We start from the raw sequence: 22,008 nt of genomic DNA on the forward strand, positions 1-22,008 counted from the left end.
AAAACATGGAAGACCTTTGTAGATTTCTTCTTTAAATTAATATTTCTATTCAAGATGTTTATTTATTGCTCTTACAGATGTTTTGTCCTCTGCTGCTGCAACGCTGCAAATCTTATTTCCTCTTATCATAGGCTTTTAGTTCGAGACGCCTGTTGGGAACAGTGAGTGAGTGAAAGATGTGAGATTCCAGACTCATTCTGCCTTTTCGTGACTGTCACTGTTCACTTTAATCAATTATTATATTATAAACACATTATGAATCATTTAAAATGTGTTGCTAGGATGAAGCACCGGCAGTTGACGGACGAACGTGGCTGTTTCGTCCCGATTCGTTTTAAAGTACGAACCTTGTGGAGAAATAAAATCAGAGTCAGCTGACACGATGGTGAACTCATGGAGACAGTTGCCACGGAGACCGGCGCACGTCATCCTGTCGCGGTTGCCATGGCCCTCCTGACGTCAAAGCCCCTCGCAAGATGCTTAGGAAACCCCCTGGCACGGTCGCCATGGATACTGGCGGGGGGAGGGGTGCGGCTCAGAGGAAGCGGAAGTGTCAGAGCAGGCGGAAGTGGTACTGCCCTGAAGACCCTGAGCAGCGAGCGGAGGACGGCTTGATAAACTCGCATCTTCCAGAGACTTCAATCGGCACTCCGAGCACGCTCCAAATGTGAGTTCCCCTCCATAACACTCGATTAATGTCTCTTCTACCCGCCACGGGAGAGTTTTTTCGGGGAGGAGCAGCGGCCGCGGCGGTGGCCTCATTCCCTGCATCTGCGGCGGAAGGTGCCCATTGTGGCGGAGGGCTGGGTGCGAGGATTTAAGGGCCGAGCCTTGCGCCTCGACGGCGAGAAATAACCCCCGAAATAAACCCCCGCGAGGTGGTCCGCGCTCTTTTCTGCGGTCGAGTGCGCCGCGGATGGACGCGTTCCCCCTCCGGGAGGCCCCGCGCTGCGCTGCGTGCCGTGCGCGGTGCCCCCGGTGCCCGTGCGGGGTTGGGGAGCAGACGTACCCGAGCTGGGCCATTTTGACAGCTTAGCCGCGGCCGTGCCCCGGGCCGTGGCGAGCGCAGCCGCGCCGTCTCCTCCGGTGCAGGTGCCGGCGCCTCCACACTGCGCATAGCGGACATCCAGCCCCGGCGCCGGGGGCCATAACGGGACCTGCTGCTCTAGCGGCCCCACCTACGGCTTAAACAGGCGCTTTTGTCGACGACCGTAGCCGAGCTCCGTCATGGCGTAGTGAGACGATGTGTTAGCTAACACACCCTCCCTGTTCCCCGGGAGTCTCCCCGCTGATTCGGGTCCACATTTAATAATCGCGTCGTTTCATATCAGTCACCGCTTCTCACGCAGCGCCGTTTTTTTTATTTATTTATTTTTTACTCTCCGGCCATTTCGGCTCTTAGCGCATTGCATCGCCCGTTTCACCCCCGAACTGGGTCAGCGCCCGTTAGCCGCTAAGCTAACCGATAAAGCCAGCCCAGACCGTGCGTTGACGTTAACGTAGCATGCTAAGCTAGGTGGCGGTAATCTAACTCTCCATTTTAAAATTCCGCAGGGGAATGCGACAAGGAGGGCGTAGCTGCTCGCAGGCCGAGGCAGCGGCAGGCGGTGCAGCCCGGGTCTCCTCGGGCCTGCGGGTGGCGGGGTAGGGGGGGTGGGGACGGCTGCTCGGCGGCAGCGGGCGAAACCTCCGCGGAGGCTGCGTTTTTATTAAGCCGTTCATCGCACCTCTCTTTCCGCTGTAGAAGACGCCGCTGTCCATTTTTTTTATCCGGTGCGCATGAGCCCGTTCGCCTTTTCACAGCGACACAACAGCAGCGGGAACGCTCCGGGGTTCAGGGTCGTGTTCGGGGGGGATCGTGGCCGGCAAAAGAGGCCGGGATGGATCGATTTTTAACCGATGTGCGGCGGCTGGGGGGTTGACTAACCAGCCGCTAATGCGCCCGTAGCCGCGATGGCGTTGCGCTCCGATGCTAAATGCTAACGCTCCGATGCTAAAATGAGACAGGTTCGACATTACGCGTTTGTGGAAATGACACTGAGGCGATGCCACGTGCAGACATTACGGTTTACCCTCTGATCCACGCTATAGAAAACTGTCTTTGGGTTTTATTTTCCTTTTATAGACTCTGTATCTCTGCCTGTAAGAGGCTTTACTGCTGCACAGACACACCTGAGAGAACCCGACCAGGGCCCACGGCTGAAGATCCATGTAAAATGTGTGATTTCATAACCTGAATGTGGGAATTCTACTCCTACAAATTATGTTTCTATATGGAAATGTGTAAAATGAACTGGAAACCACCAGTAGATGAATTCACAATGTGAACTAACAGAAATCTGATGCTTGGCCCATACACATTTACCAGGATCTCTACATTTAGTCATTCTTCGGTGTTTCCATTCAATATAAATCAGTGTCTTGTCTGTGTTTGTTGATTTTAAACAAGCATTAGCCCCCCAATGTTTATCCTTAAAAGGTAAAATAGTAAAAGTACTGTGTGTACTATAGCACCGAACATGCGTTTAGTTAATTGTTTAATTGAAAAACTCAAGGTTTTTATGTGCATTTCTTGCCTCTTTGTGGTTTTAATGCATTTTACTGCAGGTTGCTTTGGATCGAAGCACCTGCCACATGGTACAGGCGGATTTCTGGCACTAGTATCTACAATTTTCTTAATTTAATCTGATTTGTGATAGGTGCTGCTGGGAGATAAAATCAGTCACCAAATAAAGAACAGAAATAGTGAGGCTCTTATTGAAATGGTTGAATTATATAGTCTGATCGAGAAAATACCTCATAAAGGTGATAAATACCTTCTTAATTTCCCAGAATCAAAATGTATGTAATATAAGTTGTTATTCCCAGGCTATATATTACATTTACTAATTACGATATTAACAATAGTAGTAGAAGCAATTATACGTTTAGTTAAAAACCGAATAGAATAAAAATATTAAACAAGACACACAATTAGTCATAGTAACTTGTCAAATAATCACGTTTTTTGCATTATTCCTTGACATGTTACTTCAAGTATTATATAAAGATATTGCATTTTCAAGTGTGAAGTAATCGATTATCTGACCAATTATTGAAATCTAAATCACATGATGTTGTAATATTCATGATTAACATGTGCTGCTAAATTCTTTCCCTCAAACAATCCAAAGTGAACATGTAGTGTTGGTGATTTTCGGCATTTGACGTGTGCCAAACCATCATAATGTCGTCATGGCAACCACAACGCTGGTGAATTTGAGTGATCTCAGGTTTCTTCTCAATGAGCTTCCTGATAATGGCGGAAATGGGCTTTCTGAATTCACAATGGTCCCATACACTAATGGCCTCACCATTTAGTTTTTTCGGTAAACTAATGGAACTGCACTCAATATCGGCAGATAATTGATTTTCGGATTCAGCCCTTCAATCAGCATTGGGAATGTGCCATGGTAGCGCTCCCAGCTGAGAGGCCCGACCGTAAAACGTGCACAAGACGGGCAGGAGAATTAAACTTTGTGAATTACTAAGCTTTTGATTCTGTCCCCAAGCATCTTTTTTAATCAGTTGTTGTTGCTGCTGCTTCTTCACACAAAATCTTCACATACAGAACAGTCTTCAAGTCAATAGTTATCATACCTTACATTTAGAAAATGCTTTTTTAATTCAAGGTGACATGTAATAATAATGATGGTGATATTATTCTGCAGTGTTTTTCTCATGGGTGTTTGTTAGGAAGTAAACATCAAATATTTACTGCATACCCGTCATCTGTAAAATATCTAATACTCTCCTGAAGGCAGAGACGTTGTATTGGCAGATTTTTCGGAAAAACTATAGTCTTATCAGTGAAATTCTAAAAGCTGTAATAAGTATTATGAAATAACGTATAGATAAAATAGGTAAGTGATTTGAAGGATGCAGATGTATAAAAATGGAACAAAGAGCTGTTTTTATTAATCCCCCACTTGGATACTTTTCACCATTTCTTTTCTAACAATGAATTACTATTCTAATTGAATTTAAGATTAAATTTCAGTTGCTTGTGAAGTAGAAGTTTAATAAAGATCGCTTGCTTGTAGAATCGAGGTTTGACAAATGAGTAGATAAAGTCAATATGACACATACAATTTTTTCCCAGTATCGTAGTAGTTTAGATCACGATTTAGTACATTTTAATTTAGCCAAACCCCCGTGTGACATGTGACGTCAGGTTGGGATTGGACCAATCATCAAGTAATCAATGATTATCAGCAGCTCACAACCAAGACCAGCTGAAAAGACAGAAGTGTTACACCTCTTAAATCTGCAGTTATCTGATACTTAAATCTAAAGGAAGAGAACATGGGAGCTTCAACTTTCGAATGTCTTATTGAATGATAAAGTATTAGTTGCCATAGACGCCTTGATGATAACTACAAGAATCATAAAATCCCCCACAATTAGGTCCACCTGTATCCAAACACAGCATAAGACATGATGATGGAGATATTTCACATAGAACAGGAATCAGGTTATTGAAAAGAATCAGGAAGAGGAAGAACACGGGGAATTCTCCCAGGCCTCGGATATCCTTTTAAAGAGCACAAAGATCAATCATTAAGAAACATGGCACAGCTGTAAATCTTCCAGTTGAAGGCTTGGTTTAAAAATACAAGTAGTGGTTGGAGGGGAAATGGGCTGCAGTAAAGATGCAGAAGTATTTAAAGGTAGAGGACACTGTATACACTTGGTGACCGGGGCTGTAGCAGAGGAAGCTCTCTGTTGGAAACAACTGCATGATAACTGATCCAGAGTCTGCAGGAGGGCACAGAGTAACATTTCAAACAGATTAGAATAAAATTGAACTAATGGTGAAATACTGGAGATATTCTCTGTGCATAAGTTAAACACTGCACCAGAGCTACAATGATTAGTCATTCATTTGAAAATTAACTGATCGACTAATGCTAAACATTTGATGGGTCCACCTTTACCAATATGAAAATCTGCAGATTATTCAATAATAAAAAAGTTGCAGCCCTACGCTGTTTTTTTTGTCCTGTGAAACAATACAGTAAAAGGCCCAGGGGTGATGTCTGTATCGACACCTCCTTTCGAATCGATGACTGTAACTGATCAATATTTTTCACGTCTCAGTAATTGATAGATATTCTTTGCACACTGTTTTTACAGTCCTCCTTATTCCTGACTTGGTTTCCTTATTGATTTTCTGTCGATCACATTAATGGTTATTGCCTTAGCTCCAACCTCAATATCTGTGGAAACTCACTGTTAAATAACTCTGACGGGACTAACTCTCAGACTGGAGGCCGTGTTCAGTCAAACATTTTTGAGTTAAATCTAATAGGGCTGTCATTTTTATTCAAAAAATCAATCAAAAAATGCGTTGAAAAGTATTCCAATATACACGTATCTCCTCCCCCACGCGCATGCAGTCAGATGAGGTTAAACGCTTTGCTGCGCTCGTCTGTGGTGCCGCCTCCTCTGCCTCATTTCGGTGGAAAGCTAACAGATCTGTTGTTGTCGTAGAATAAGACAGTTTTAAGTTACAAAGTCACCAAACAGCTTTACCTTTTTTCCTTACGCTGCCATCTGCGGTGTCACAACGTCTCCACAACCCGCTTCTCAGATGGTTTCATGTTGTGATCGTCTGCTCAGTAAATCCTCGAAATTTCGAATAAAATCTGAAATAACATTCCCTGTAAAAAACATTTAGCATCTTTGACTTGAACCACACGAGTCTATGACATGGTGACACTGTTTTTGTTGTATTCATCATAGCTTACACCTCTTTTGGTCATGTAGGGAATCATCAATCTGCTCCCACAGGGCGGTCAGAGGTCAGGTAAGCTTCAAATTGATCGCAACATGGTGATGTTTGGGATTCTCTGGTGGAAGGGTGACTTGCTTACACACCCAGAACAGAAACCTTTCATGGTGAAGCTGGTTCAGACACATTTTACTGCAAGCGTTACAGTAGAGAAACTTATCCTGCAGCTGTTTAAATATAGAAATAAGATAATTGCACGTTATTCAAATGAATTGAATGTATAAATGTAGATGCTTTGAACTGGTCGGAGTGCTTTGTGGAGGCTTTACAGAGTGATGTGTAGATAAGGAGGAGATGTAGATGAGGCTGTGGCCTACTTAGACCTACAGATTCATCTGGAGAGCAGGAAGCCCCGGGGGATGAAATAACTGGGAGCAGCCATTTCACTGGACGTGAAAAGATTTTTGACATTTTGTGAAGCACTGTCATATCATTGCTGTTTTTATATGTTCTATTAGGATCGATTCAGTTAATTTAGCTTCTGCCAAACCAGTGCTGCATGTTTCAGCCTCTACGGAATGACGCGGTATCTATCTCACTGGGTTGGCTGTCCTTTCTTGTCGTGTATTTCCCCTCTTGAGCATGCTGCACCTATTAAATGGGCACACGGATCTCGCACTACAATGTTTCTCACATGTATTCCAACCATCGTCATTGCTGCTCTCGACTCTTTCCAAATCTCTTGTTTTTATATTTTCTGCCCGTCCCAGCTGGTAGATGTTAACTCTTTCTTTCCCCTGTTTCTTTTTCCAGCCTAAAAGATGGATAAGAACGACCTGGTGCAGAAAGCCAAGCTGGCAGAGCAGGCCGAGCGCTACGACGACATGGCGGCTGCCATGAAGGCCGTGACGGAGCAGGGCCTGGAGCTCAGCAACGAGGAGCGCAACCTGCTCTCCGTCGCCTACAAGAACGTTGTAAGGCATCTTTTTAATGGCTCAAACCCCCACCCACCACATCCACCACCACAAATCTGTCAGCGTGTAACTAGAGTCAGCTAATGAAAAGCTGTTAAAACTGTTGTAAGGATTCTTCGGAGTAAGACAAAGCTAACGCATAATTAAGTTGTCATAAAGATGAGGGGGGGTTGTATGAACTCTTTAGGTTCACATCAAAATAACATGAACCGCAGTTCACCACAAACCTCGATTATTTTCAGTTGGATGTCACAAAGCAAAACAATATTTACAGGCGGCAAGAACCCAAACTGGATTCATGACGAACACGAGCACAATCCCTCACAAGGTCAAATCCAAGACAACTTTACACCCAACTTCAGTAAAGATTTGACATAACTGTGAGGAGTTTAACAGGCTCCGGATGAAGTGAAGAGACAGAATTAAGTGCATCTCACTTAGTCAAAACTAGAGCCAGACCCATTTTAGGTGCCAATGTCGATATATATCAATTACATTTTTTTGTGGGAATGAAAATATTTTCTGTGCCTGTAAAATAAAAGTGTGAAAGCTGTCAAAGGTATAAAAATGCAACTGCAGTACTTAACTCCCAATTTGCACTGCACACACAGCCCACTGAATTTATATTGTGATTCAGCTGTGTGTGTGTTGCACAGTTTAATTGCCAAACATTGTGCCCCTATACACTGTCACACCCACAACACAACACCTGTGGTGCATTTCGAGGTAATGATTTAACACCTGTTTGTGCTTGAAAAATCTCCCTGTGATGTTTCAACGTTAACGGTGGGAGCCTGAGGAAATAAGAGTTAATGTCCAGGCTGCAACACTGGACTCCACTTCACAGTTTATCTCATCTTGGCCCAACATTCATTAAAGTTTAATTTTGAAAGGAAGAGTTATACTCCTCAGTATTAGTGCAATTACGGCTCTCTGCTCCCCTGCTGTTGGATATTTATATAATTTATTGTGACATTAAAAGTGTTAGCTCCTCTTATAATGAGGACGCTTTCAGTTAATGTTCTTAAATTATTTTTGTGTTTTTTACCCATGACAATTTCATAGTCTAACCTTGAAGCACAAATTATGTAAGATCAGCCTCAGGTTTTCCAGAACTGCGGCTCTATCTGTCATCAAGGTTTCCTTTTTTTTTTTTTAAAGCTGGCTAGCATTGAGTAGCAGTCTGTACTATTGGTGTTGCATGTTTTAATATTAACTGTAACCCAACAAGGAGAACAGTGAGTCACTCACTCACATAAGAACGTGCATGTAGGCTGCACTTGTCTCACATAATCTGACGGCAGATCTTCATGCACAGTCACATGGGCACGCTGCCATGGGCAAAATGGCATTGGATTTTTTTTTTTCATAAAGGCACCAAGACTTTATTTGATAGTTCATCTTGTTTAAAACACCAGAGACGTCTGCTGGACGCCCCTGCTGTCCTATCAGCTCCATATATTACACGAACAACAACTCGGGTCTTGTTACCAGGGTGTTCTTTTCGCATCCTTTTGAAGATGGAGAGAACGTCAGGAAACTCTGGATGTCTTGTGTTCCGCACATCCTGAACGTCATCCCGGCGAGTGTTGGCCAAGAAATCAGATCTGTATGAACTGCTGACCAATGCAAAGGAAGGGTCAAATATTTCAAACTTGCAGAACAGCTTAAAGAAATTCCTCAAGCAGTCCATCAAGACTCAGTGGAATTCAAATTATGAAACGTGCTGCATTCCGCACTGCAACAGGATGATAGGATCTCCTCAGTGCATGGTGACTGATGACCAGAACCACAGAATTACACAGATCAATGCAAACACTCTGACAACAATGGTTGCTCCTTAAGATAGTCAGTGATGCTACTGATGAACTCAAGTCTCACCCTCCCATTGCATCACTTTCGATGCTATGGTTCATCAAGGCTCATTAGTAGAGGGAGTAGAGAAGACGTGTAGCGAAGGGTTGCACTTGATCCTTTGGCCACTTTAGAAAGAGTCAAACTTTTGTTTTTGGGACATGCTCCGCCAGGTGAGCTAAAAGGAAACCTGTATGGCCCACTTTCCAAAAACCAGATTGCAAAGTGCGTCACGGCCATAAAAAAGGAAACATTCAGAGAACAAGTTTACTGAAGTCAAGAAATAGGTGATTAATAAAATGCTTAACAATAAAACAATAATAGAAAAGACTTGTTAAGCCTCATATAAATGTGGTTGCAAATTAAATTATCCACAAGATGTGTTTGGACCTGATCCCATCTGCAGCAGAGAATGAGCTACCACCAGCCAAAAACCAAAGCTCAGACTGGGAAGACTGGGAAGACACTGCTCCGAGCACTATGATACCACACCAGAATGACACCCAAACCCAGACAGTGTGCTTCAATGATGGAGATTCAACAGTCAGCGCAAAGAGCTGTTCACCTGTTTGTTCAAAGTTCAGTGAAGCTCCACTTGATGTCCTTGATGTAATCGCTGCTACAGAGAGCTGGTTAACTAACGTTTTTTTAAATTGAATTTATCTTGTGTTCAAACTGCCCCAAGTTCGAACACTTACCTTCCCTGGACCCTGAACAACACACATGACAAATGTGGAGATAAGATAAACGGTCCTCGAGATATTCAAACCACAGACAAACAGACCTGGAGTTATTAGATTATGCAAGTTTATTTATATAATTTGTTTTTAGGAATTACCTTGAGGCGGCTGCTGTTCATTTTATTTTGTAATATTGTGATATTATATAATCTGGGATAATATATAATGGAACCCTGTTTGATTGGATGTGACTGGCCACACTCAACTGAACAGTCATGACAGGAGAAGGGTTAAGAAAACAGTCCTGTGCAGGACTAGTGAAATAACTTGTCCCAAATAAACACTGATTTAATCATTCAATCATAATTACTTCATATTCAGTATTGTTTCTGCTGTTTATCCTGCAAATAAGATGTTTGTTAGTCTTAGGTTGATGGTTTTTTGGTTGTTTTTTTTCAGGTGGGGGCCCGTCGTTCATCCTGGCGCGTCATCTCCAGCATCGAGCAGAAGACGGAGGGGAACGAGAAGAAACAGGTCATGGCCCGTGATTACCGCGAGAAGATCGAGTTAGAACTCCAAGAAATCTGCCACGACGTGCTGGTATGGAGTGGGATGGTGGAGGGCGGGTGATGGGTGGGTGAAAAGGGAGGATTGAGTCTAAAGAGGGAGCAGTGGAGGAGGAGAGAGAGTGGAGGAGCCGATCCCTCTCGGCTGAGGGAAGAACAGCAGTCACATGATGTTACTCGTGGAGACGGTGATAATGTTGCTGGCAGCAGCACTGGCAGCTGTTGAGTCGTCAAACATAGCTTTAATTTTCTTCCCAGTTTTTTTCGCCTTGCTCACACACTCCGGCATCTTGGCTTCACATTTTTATTTACTCTTGGCAGAAGCAAAAAAGGCTGCACTGCATCAAGTCCTGAGAAATCCTCCACAGTTTGCTTGTGCAGGGAGGAGTTGCTGGGGGGGGTGTAAAACCCCAAGAATTAGGATTTTGAACATGAAAACCTTTTATTACCCTTTTATGTCAGCTGAGGCCTGAGCAGGTGTTCAGACTGAAAATAGCTTTGCATTAAAAGTAAAAAGAATAAGGGGCTGTGTTGTTTTGGGCATGTTGCTGCAGACACGATTGAAGAATGAATATATGATACGAATGAACGTTAGTCCCCCTTACCTTTATTTTGAAAGGTAACGGGCAGTTGTTTATTGGAAGAATCAGACTCAAGAGATACTCAACCCTCGTTATGGTTTTACACTTCACTGTGGCCAGATGATGGATTGAATTAGTTCTGATACAGAGGAAAAACCTGCCAGAAAAGCCCTCAACACGTTAAATGCATTTGAATGCAATGCTCAGCAATCCCTTATCTTGACTGATGATTTGGACATGACTCCCATTTCTTTATTGATCTACCATGGGAATTTGTTTGCATAAGCTCCACACAGGTAAGTGCACAGCGTCAACTGCTGCTGACAATTAAAGCATTTTCCTTCACTTCTCTTGTGCATCTCTAAGAAGAACACATGTTTTTCGTGGTCAGTCTCTCTGGCTCAGAGCATCAGCAGAAGCAGAGCTCTGTTATTTTGCCTGACCGTAATATGACCTGAAGCTAGACTCCGTTTGTCCCTATCTGCAGTTTTAAAACAGATTTGGCCTTGAATATGATTTAGGCCTCATGAACAACCCTCTACATTCTCACGCCCTGAGTAGGTTAGAACAGAAATCTGCTCAAGGTCAAAGCAGACTCAGATTTTTTGCGCCTGAGCTGACTTCTAATAATATCGTCAAGGTCAAACTGGAATCCTCTGCAGTGATGTGGTGCGGTAGAACTGAAGTGAGGGAAGGACTGGTGGAGACATGCGGTACTTCAAGCAGCAGGAAGCTTGGAAGGTGCAGACTGAAAAGCATCACAGGATGGAAAATATGTTTGTGACCTTGAACAGAAACAAATGACAGAGAGAGGTCGCAGGAGAGCTACTGGTTTCCCTTAAACCACTGGTGTTCATGGAAAGAAATGCATAAAAAGAAAAGACAATTTTGATCAGATAGTGTATTATATTTATTCCACATTGAAACAGAAAATAAAGGTATATTTGCTTTTAAAGAAACAATGGGAAACATATGAATAAACCAGGATTATTTACCAATAGTTGTCACATTTAAACGGCTCTGTTGCTGAGCGTGTTAGCAGCTGCATTCTTCAGGCTGCCTACTTCGTCATGCTGTGTTGGCACTGTAACCGTTGAAGGAATGAGGACAGGTAGGTAGAGAAGCATGTTAGTGAGTGAGTTTGATGGTGTGGATAGATGAGAACCCTTCAACTCGGGTGTGGGAACATCCTAGTTGGTCTCAAGTTAGAGTTGAGACCAACTAGGATCTCAAAAACAAAAATAGGATTTCAGGAAGATTTATATTGACATACATATATAAACAGGAGATCGTTCATTTAGTGGGAAATCAATGGAGAAACTTAATTATAAAATAACCAGACTAAGATGTTTGTTTTTGTCTCTGGTCAATAAACTCTTGACAAATCAAAGTCAAATTTTAGTAAATATAAAAGCAAATATCATTATAGAATCAAATGTTGGCACGTCTCCCCTGCTCACTGGTTTACAACATTGTCTACAGTGGTTTAGGGCTGTCTGTTACTTCTGTTCGAATGTAGTTGGAAAAGCTCGTTTTCGAACTGTGATCATTTCGACTACAAAATCTGGAGTCTTGAAGAGCATCAGATTGCCCAAAGTAGTTTGCCTTGGGATCCAGGAGAGAACTCTCATGGTCAGCTTGACCTGTTGCCCACGGAAGTAAGCCAATGATACGTTATTTTACTTTGAAAATGGCGGAGAGCCATCCTGAGCAGACAGTCAAGACACCAAAGCATCTGAGAAGCGACGTGAGGACGTATTTTGGGTTTTACACTGGAGATGGCTAAGAAACCAAGTATGTTGTACCCTGCAATGGTATTACTGGTCTAATGCAGTTGCCCAAACTGGGATGTTTGACAAATAAAAAATGGTTTTACATTTCCATTTTTGCAAAACACTACAGAATAAGCCAAAATGTTAAATACACATCAAATACAATGTGATGACCACATTAACGGTATGGAAATATCTCTTAATGGTTCTCACTGGTTTCACTTATGTTTTTTGTTTTGAGTAAATAAACTTTCTTTAAAAGACTAAGCCTAGGTCACATGTAGGCTTTGCTTAATTTGATTTACTCGGAAGTTAATCATTTCGGAGCCTTCAACCTAAATAATTCAAATTAAATTTATCTTTCACAACAAGTTGTGATTAAAGGTGTCGACATTTGTGTTTGGAAACAAAAATTGTATGTTTTCCATTGTCTTGTGGAACACGGTCAATGGGTCATTTGCTGCTTTATTGTCAGCCAAGTTTTATGAGTAGAACGAACTGATGACTCGGTCGTAAACTCTTTCTTGGTGATTTCAGTCTGGTTTACATTCAGATTTCTACATGACATACCCAGGCCAAGTCTGACGGGAGTCAGCAGATTAACACCGACCTCTCAGTGGTAGAAAGATCTGAATGTTACCACTGGAACAAAGCTGGTCTCAGTGAGGAGATGCTCTGGGGGAAAGTCGGCCTGATCACATGATCTGGGTGAAGCTTCCCTTAAATGATCAGATGAGTACATCAGCAGACGGAACAAGAACACACGCTGTGAGTTGCTGACACCCCGTCAGCAAACTGCACTCATTTTCTTCTGCTATGAACAAATATAGAAGGACACTTTGATCAGGTGACTCAGTACAATGAGGTTATATAACTATTAATACTCTTCTTTCATATCCACATGCAGCTAACTTTGTTTCAACATTATTATATCATACACTTGCACGCAAACATGTAACATTTATTCAGCAGAAGGTTTGAATAGTTTTGTGCCAGTTCCTTTAGATATATTGATAAATTCAACATCATCCTGGAATGATCTTGTCCTCCCGCCTCTCACTCGGCAAAAGAAGAATTTTGGATTCGTCCCATTTTACAAAGAAAAGGACAAGTTTCACTGCTGAGCCCAGGAGCTGGAGCTCTGGCTGGTTCCAGACATGTCCTTCATTCAATCGGTCTGAGGTAAGTTGTATAAGTTTAACTTATTATAGGGTATGTTTTTCATAGGGAGGCCAAATTCAGTCTAGCTAGCCAAGTATCTGATCAGATTTACCTACTCATACTATCCTCTTCCTTACCAGACAGTCATTACAAATTATGCATGCTCCACAGTTGAGATTATTTTTCTTTTTAAAGGTTCAGTGTGTAAGATTTAGGTGAAAGGATCTATTGGCAGAAATTGAATATACAATAATCCTAGTGATGTTTTCACTTGTGTTTCATCTAAATTGTAAAAACTTGTTTTCTTTACCCTAGAATGGGCCCTTTATATTTAAATACTTAATATTTACATTGGGAGCAGATCCTCTCTATACTGTATTCAAATAAATGAAATGATTATGCTTGTAGATGTCTCCCCTTTTAATAAAAAAAATGTTCTTGCAAACATAACCTGTATTTCTACCTCTAAAGACATTGAGGTTATGTATCTCAGTCTAAAATTATAGAGGTTTTGTTAGTTAGGAAAAAAACAACCCTTTTAACAAACTCCTCCAGATTCCTCATTACTGAGGACTTCACAACAATCGCCTCTGATTCTGTCTTGGTGAGTCAACCGTTGCCATGTTGGTGACACACTGTCATCTGGGCACAAATGAGAGAAACCTACATGTCCTATACAATGGAAGAGGTTGGAGTAGTAGATTGAAATTCCCAGATTCTGTTGTACACTTAAATGTAGACATTATTCAATGTTATTCAGGCACCAGCTAATTCTGTCACCTTCTCCGTGGTCCAACTTGCAATGGTGGATGCACCCTTCCGATATCTGGCTGTTGACATGGGAAACTCCAGAAGCAATCATGTTGGAGGAGGCCTCTTCTCCACTCCTATGCTTTGCTCAGAATGTTTCCGACGTCATTAACCAGCCCTGGAGAGTTCCTCCCCTCCATCTACCAGTCCCTCTGGACAGTCGATGGCATCCTTACAAACTATCTCTGTTGCAGATGGATACGACGTGATGGTGTTGAGGATGAAGAAGACGTGGACAGCAGTACACTGGATGCCGTCAGGAGGGAACAGAGCATCAGCTGAAGCACTGAGGGTGTTGGAGACTTTATACAAATAACTCATTGAATGGTTAAATCCCAGGACATGAAACCATGTGTGCTGTGGCCTCGCTCCCTAACTGTCCCACTGTGCAGACATGGCCTTTAATCCTTTGGTAGTTGTTGAACTGAAGTTGTAAATCATATAATAACTATGATTTTGATTGTTATATTTATACACGTGTATAATTTGTAATAACTTCCATGTGTAATTATTTAAATGTAAATAAAATTTGTGGTGCTTTAAATAAACATGATAAATGCACATGTATCTGTGTCTCTCTAATTCTTTTTCAAATGCACGGCGAAGGGAAGCTCAGCTGGCAAATATCACAGAGAAAGATGGTCCTCAATGTTGCAGTTGTCGGAAAATATGAAGCTTAATGCTCAAATATAACGGGCACCAATGCCTTGCATTGAATTGGAGGATTTACACAACAAGCGAACAGTTTCACCTCAGTTTGTTAAATATGTAATGACAATAGATTCTTAGTTTACTTTCCACGGCTAAAACGATATGAATTACATAAAGCAGAGCTTGAGCCAAGACTGTCCGAAGTCATCTAATAGTAAAAGTCAGAATCATGAGAAACACATTGATGTATTTTCTCTCCTCGCGCTCGCTGCTGCTTCATTGCCTCTTACTGCTCTGAAGAAGTCCCTGCTATTCCGTTAGTTTGCCTTTAGCAGTCGACTGAGGAGCTGCAGTTGTCTCCCCCTCCTCTCGCTGCTCTCTCCCTGCCTCCTCCTGTTCCTCGTCCTGCTCTGTGCGGTCTCGATTTCTGCAAACCCTTTCCAAAAATATCTTCTAAGGCAAGCGATATCAAATGAATGGACTCCCTTACACCAGTTCTTCCCTGAGGGTAACCCATAGTGATGTGCAAAATTACTTTTATTTGTTAACTGGTCATCCACTCAGTTGTCCCTTGACTGTAAGATTTATGAACTTGGAAGAACTTTTGCTACTTCCTGAAAGCTGCTTCAAGAAGAGATGTTGCATATTTGTATTTCCACCTCCTCTTTTGATTCCCTGCCTCTGATACACTCTTTCTCTCCACTTTTCTTCCTGTCAGATCCCCGAAGTTCTTCCAAAGCCTCTTAGACTATACAGCTAAAATAATATACAGTGTTAAATACATTATTAAAACATCATGTCAGGCATTAAACACAATGATTCAAATAAATGAGTATACTCTGTCGGGGTAAACAGATGGTTCCTCCTGTTCTTGATTCATGTGATAGATAAGTTACCTTTTAGACATGCACTCAACTCCGCAAATCCTCCATATTTTATAAAGTCCACAGAAATTCAGGAGAATTCGATGTGTGACCACAGCAGCTGGATTCAACCTCTCCAGTTGATGGTGTTTCGTTTCAGCAAAGGCTGCAGTGCAGATACAAGGATTAGTGAATCCATCTGTAATCTGGTTGTCCTTCAACGTCCTCAGTACACAATGCTTACAAGCCCTTCTTGTCGTCTCTCTCTGTTTCAGAATCTGCTCGACAAATTCCTCATAGCCAACGCAACTCAGGCAGAGAGCAAGGTGTTCTACCTCAAAATGAAAGGAGACTACTTCAGATACCTGTCCGAGGTGGCCTCTGGGGACTCAAAGAAGGGTGAGTATCACTCAGAGACAGAAGGTTCTCACTGTTCTTCTAGTTTGTCAGGGTAAGAAGTTGAGTATTGTTGACCACTGGTTCCTTGTGTTGTGCAGATACGGTAGAGAACTCTCAGCAGGCCTACCAGAACGCCTTCGACATCAGCAAGAAGGACATGCAGCCGACGCACCCCATCCGGCTCGGCCTGGCCCTCAACTTCTCCGTCTTCTACTATGAAATCCTCAACTCTCCCGAGCAGGCCTGCGCTCTGGCCAAGCAGGTGGGTGCACGACACTGTTTATTAAACGGACTGGTGGCCCCTCTGCAGATCACTCCACCAGTTAACATCAAGATGGAGTAGTGCGTCTTGCCTGCTGCTGAACTCTGACTTGTGACGGACCCAAAGTCCTCAGGTGTCTGGCGGCCGTACTGTCTGAGATTTTAGCTTAAAGTGAATGGTCGACTTCTCAGTCATCGTGTCATCGTGTCTTCGGTGTAAATCCATTTTCTGAAAGATTTACATCAGTGAAACTCTCCCCCCCCCCCTGCAGGCTTTCGACGAGGCGATCGCCGAGCTCGACACCTTGAACGAGGACTCGTACAAAGACAGCACGCTGATCATGCAGCTACTAAGGGACAACCTCACTGTGAGTATTGTAACCTCACTGTATTTGTATTTTCTTTATTCATCGTAATTTATAATAAAGTTGACGGTTGAACTGTAAAATATCAGGACTCGATTACATTTATTTGACCCAATGGGTTTGATAACGATAATCTTAAGAATCATTATCAAACAGTTTCACTTCCTAATGTCGGCATCAGCCCCAAACCTCCATGTTGCTCAGGCTGTGGTGTAAATATAACACGTGACTAATGATGACTCAAACACATGGACCTGATTCATTTAGCAGGAAACACTGTTCATTGAACATTATGTTTTTCTCAGCAGCCACAGAAACGTCCAGTAGCTCAGCCCTGTTAAATATTTGTCATCTTTATCTTTTGTCCACTGGTCGTGTTGACGGAGCTGAAGCAGGTTCCACACCCAGTCTGGAAAAAATCCTTAGTCATTACTGATACTACTTCTACTACTTCTATATTAATACAAGAACTTTTACAGTTTTTCTGCTCTACTAAATTGACGTAAGGAGAATTTTGAACACACCCACCTTCTTTACTATTAAGTGTTAAATCACATATTTATCACATTTCTTTTGTTTTGAAAAGCTGCTGTAGCTCGGCTGTATTTACACGACAAATCACACTAAACAGGATTATTTTCATGACTTAATAACTGAGAACTATTTTTCTGCAGTGGATTAATTTAATAGTTTTGCTGTGGCGAGTATCTGTGTCAGCAGAGACGTGCACGTTGATCGAAATAAAACAATATGCGATGAATATGAATTCACTGCTGGTGTTGTTCTTCAGACTGACAATGTAAAGCGTGTTCTCGAGGCTCGTGAAATGAAAAGTAAATGAAACGTAACAGATTTAATGAGTCGTCACCTCTGCGACAGAATGACTGATGCGCTCTCTCTCTCTCTCTCCTCTGCAGCTGTGGACATCGGAAAACCAGGGAGACGAGGGCGAGACCGGCGATGGAGAGAACTAGAGCGCACTTCACTGTTAACCCATCCCCACTCTCTTCCTCTTCCTTTTATCTCTCTTCCTCTTTCTTCTCTTCTTCCTCTCTTCGTACACATAAACAGCCCATTCATTCCCTCGTCCCACTCGTTCAAGCCTAGCCTCCCGACTTCCCTTCTGTATAACCAACAGCATGAATAGTACCTGACCTTCACGGATCAAATTAAAGATAAAAAGAAAGGAGGGGGGGTAGAAAAACGACAGAAACTACCCCGTCACCCCGAGATCCTTCATCCCTCCTCCCTCCAGCCTTTCCTCCCCTCACCATGGCACTCCAAGGCCGGCCAGCAGGCGAAGGCCAGCAGGCGGCGGCCAGCAGCCGGTCTCGTCTTATAGCACGCAGGGAGGGTTTTTATCCACAACCTCAAATTCAATTTGTTGTTTCTAAAGTCCACGAAGCCCCGTTTTTATCCTCCTCGTTTTTATTTCCTTCCTCCTCCATTCCTTCCATTCTTCCTCACTCCTCTTCCCTCCTTCCTAACATCTCGGTATGTTCTCTCACCCGCCCTCCCTCCCTCCCTCCCCTCCCCCCCCTCTCTAGCGAGTTAATGCATTTATATAGTTGTCCATCCCTTTTTCTTTTTGGCTATTCTTAGTGTACTGGCTTAACGGCTGGTTTTATTCCACATTACGAAAACGAAAAAAAAGGTTATTAAACTGTCCGTTTATTTTCAACAAACACTGTGATGCTTAGTTTTTCCTCCACCAGATTTAATGGTCAAATTGATATTGAGCCGGGATTGATCGGGGGTGTGTTTGATCAGCAGTGCGATTCTGCTGAGGTTTATACAGAAGGGTCCTCCTATACAAGGCTGTATTGTGACACTGACAAACCTAAAAGCAAACGTGTTTTACCTGCTGTGTAACCGAACACTCGCTGTTTTTCACTTTTAATTTCCTGTCTAACCGGGACCGGGGTTTTATTCCAAGCCACTCTGCATATTTCCAGTTTGGAGCTAAAAAAAACTAAAACTAAAAAGATTCGGAAAATGGTTAAATTAAAAACATTCCATTTTAATGTACGAGAAGATTTTAGACGTCTTTCAAAACAAACGGGACCTGCCTGCTTCCTGGGATCCGCCTCCTGTCCAGGTGCTGTTGAACATCTGTACCGTCCCTGAAGTTAGTTCCTTAAACACGTTTATTTCCCTCTGCGGTTGCTTTTGTTTCTCTTTATGTGTGTGTGCGTTTGTGTGTGTTTGACAAATCAAACCCTTTGTTCTGTTATTTTGAAAACTGTAAAATTGTAAAACATTTTTAGAGCCTAACTGTAAATCTGTCTTTTAGAAAAACAAAACGGTTTTGTCGATATTGTTCGTTGACACCTGCTTGTAAAGAAACCTTGAAGCCGTTTCCGTCAGATACTGTTGTTATTCTTTTTGAGCAGATCATTTTATTTTTTTTTGGTACTCTCTCATCTCCCTCTGATTTCTCGTCTGTTCTACAAGTCCAGAATATTTCCACTCGCTGTTGAACGGTGTGATCTGCCAATAAGAATGCATGCTTCCATGTATCACCATATAAATCTACCACAAGCATCGAGTGGGGAGTTGGTGACACGTAAACTCGCTGCGGCCTCGGTTCCAACATGTGAACGGCAGTTGTGGCGGCGCGGCCTGGTACCGATCCTACGATCTGATCAGGATTAGCTAATGGTTTCAAAAACCAGTTAACGAGTTGATTCTCGACGTTTGAATCATGTTAAAAAATCTTAAGGTTCTTAAGGTTTAATATGATAAGAAATCGAGGAAGCAGCGAGTCTCAGTGTCGCCTTCGGCGCAGTTCAAGTCCACAACAGGTACGTGCGTTGAAGAAGCCAAATCTGCTGGCAGCCGATCAACCAATCATCTGTTTGTGGAAGTGGGAACCTGTAGTGGGATCACGTTTTTTTTTTTTTTTTCTCAGGCTGGAGTTCGTAAATAGCGCGTGTGTAGGTTTGAAGGCGTCCTTCGGATTCTCTCGAAAAGAGGAAACACTCAGCAGCTCCCAGTTTATACAAACAAATATAAACAACTGTATCATCTGCAAAGGGAAATCACGCACGTGGTTAATCTCGTTAAAACGTCCGCGTCCTGCCAGCGGCACTTGTTCAGAGGAAACCAAAACAAGACCCGGAGAAAAGTTGGCAGGTGTCAGTCGATCGGAACTCAGACCCCAACGTGTCAAATAATCAGTGTCACAATAACCTTGTCATTAACCATCTCGACATTCCACTCTGTAGGTGTAGAAAAGTCATGTCTCAATGTTTTTTTTCTTTTGCTGGGGACAAATGTTTTCATGCACTGAAATTTAAAAGTCAAAAAAAAAAAAAACGATAATTCCTCCCCCTGCCGCTCTTTTTTTCTCGATAGCTGAACAAACAGGCAGTTATTCTTCGCTTTATAAGGAAAAAAATGATCCCATGCAGTAGTGAATGTGGCACCGAGCCTGTCTGTATATCTGGTATCTCAAATCTTTTTTGTTTTTACTGACCAGTATTCTGCTTAAAATAAAAAGGAAAAAAATACCCCCAAGAAAAAAACCAACAAAAAAAAAAAAAGTTTGCTTCTGTGACGGTTTTATTGCTTAGCGCGCACGTGGTTGTGAAAATTTAGACTTTTAGCTTAAGGACGCCGATTTAAAAATAACAAAACGACAAAAAAGAAAAAACCCTCGACACCTTCCCCCCTCCCCCGCCCTGGTTATTGACGTAATACTAGATTTGTGTATGTCTTTTAAAAAAATTCCAACTCTAGTTTCACCTTACATGTTATAAACAGGACAAAAATGTAAAAGACAATTTAAAGTGAAATAAAGGTTTTATCAGTTCTGAATCAGCCCTGTTCTGTTTATTATCACCAGTAGGATTTTAATGACGCATGTTTCTCTCTGACTCCTGAGTTTCCTGAAGATTCATGGTGATTGCAGAAGATTTAAAGAACTGGAAGAACAAAACACTTCTGAGGTTGTTGGGGAGATTTTTATTTTATTTTTTTTAAAGCTTTGGGGGATTTTTTCCTGCGACAGTTTGGTTGCATGCAAATATTCGGCGGAGATACGAGAAGATCACGAATTCTGGTTTCAAATCAGTTTTATGCAAATGTTCATTCTCAGCTGCTGCGTGTTCGGGTTTATTCAGAAGTGGGATCACGTGAGCTGGAGATCAACTGGTTCAAACTGGTGTAAACTGGGTGACTACTGAGTTTTACTACACACACACACACACACACCTTTCTGATGTTATTTAGAATTTCATCCGTCAAACAACTTCTTGATCGTTAAAGACGTTAAATCCTTTTCCTTCCCCCAGTTTGTTATTTTTTATGAATTTAAAATGTGTGCAGAACAAACACATTTTTAAAAAAAGGATAAATGTTACAAGAGAGTCAGAGCATCAATTTGTTCAGACTGGGCGAATAACTCCTGAGGTAAATGACGTCGCTTGCAAACATCAGATTTGTGTTGAGCGAAGAGATTTTAACAATTCTCAAATCAACCCATGAAATGAACATTAACATCTTATTTGCTTTATGTTTGTCACATGACTTGGTAATCAAGTTCTTTTCAGGGCTTCCCACCGTCTGACAAATTGAATAATCAAAAATGTATCTTTTTGTCTTAAAATATGTTAAAATATTAGGTACTACATCTTAAATACTATAATTTTAGGTCTTAAACACTTTATTATGTTAACGTTCATTTAAAACTATATTTAAAATGTTTTTTTTAAGATGAAATGTGACTTCGAGCATCGTGTGTGATGTGTCTGTGTTGTAGTTCTTTCTCAGTGATATTAACAAGCTGAAATAAAACTACAAATCAGACCAACGGGGAACAAATGACTGATCGACTACGAACACAGAGTTAATCTCAGTTCCCTCGAGGGTTTGTTTTTTTTAGATGAAGGGACATTCTACCAGATTATTTCAGTTAATCTCCAATTCTGGGACTGATATTCCTTCATATCTGTCATATTAATCTTTAACTCCATTCATTATGGTCATTTTATGGATTTTGACGAGTATAATAGTACATTACAGGATACATTTTCTGGAAATGTGGTATATTTATCCAAACTAAAGTTGAAGACGTGTTTTCACTCTGCCTCTAAGCTCAGGACACAAAACACTTGGTGTGTAAACTCACTTTTTGTAGCACAACCAGGACGAATATCATAATGAATATTGACAGGATCCATTTCTTTCTCCTCTGTGTGAACGAACTGAAACTGATCCAGGTCATCGATTGGTTCAAAGATATTCTCTTTCACTCGTGGAACCAATCCCCTTTCCTGGCCCTGTGAAATGTGATTG

General features: G+C 42.0%; 1 protein-coding gene across 1 annotated transcript; it reads left to right on the forward strand.

Moving 5' to 3' along the window:
- Nucleotides 1-513: 513 nt before the first annotated feature.
- Nucleotides 514-19,069, forward strand: ywhaba (tyrosine 3-monooxygenase/tryptophan 5-monooxygenase activation protein, beta polypeptide a). The gene is made up of 7 exons (XM_035151502.2): nt 514-667; nt 6,587-6,747; nt 9,741-9,881; nt 15,961-16,084; nt 16,183-16,346; nt 16,618-16,713; nt 17,628-19,069. The coding sequence occupies exons 2-7, from the start codon at nt 6,595-6,597 to the stop codon at nt 17,682-17,684; spliced, it is 735 nt and encodes a 244-aa protein (XP_035007393.1). The 5' UTR covers nt 514-667; nt 6,587-6,594; the 3' UTR covers nt 17,685-19,069.
- The last annotated feature ends 2,939 nt before the right edge of the window (nt 19,070-22,008 follow it).

Source organism: Hippoglossus stenolepis, chromosome 3 (assembly GCF_022539355.2).
Source record: "Hippoglossus stenolepis isolate QCI-W04-F060 chromosome 3, HSTE1.2, whole genome shotgun sequence".
NCBI classification, from domain to species: domain Eukaryota; kingdom Metazoa; phylum Chordata; class Actinopteri; order Pleuronectiformes; family Pleuronectidae; genus Hippoglossus; species Hippoglossus stenolepis.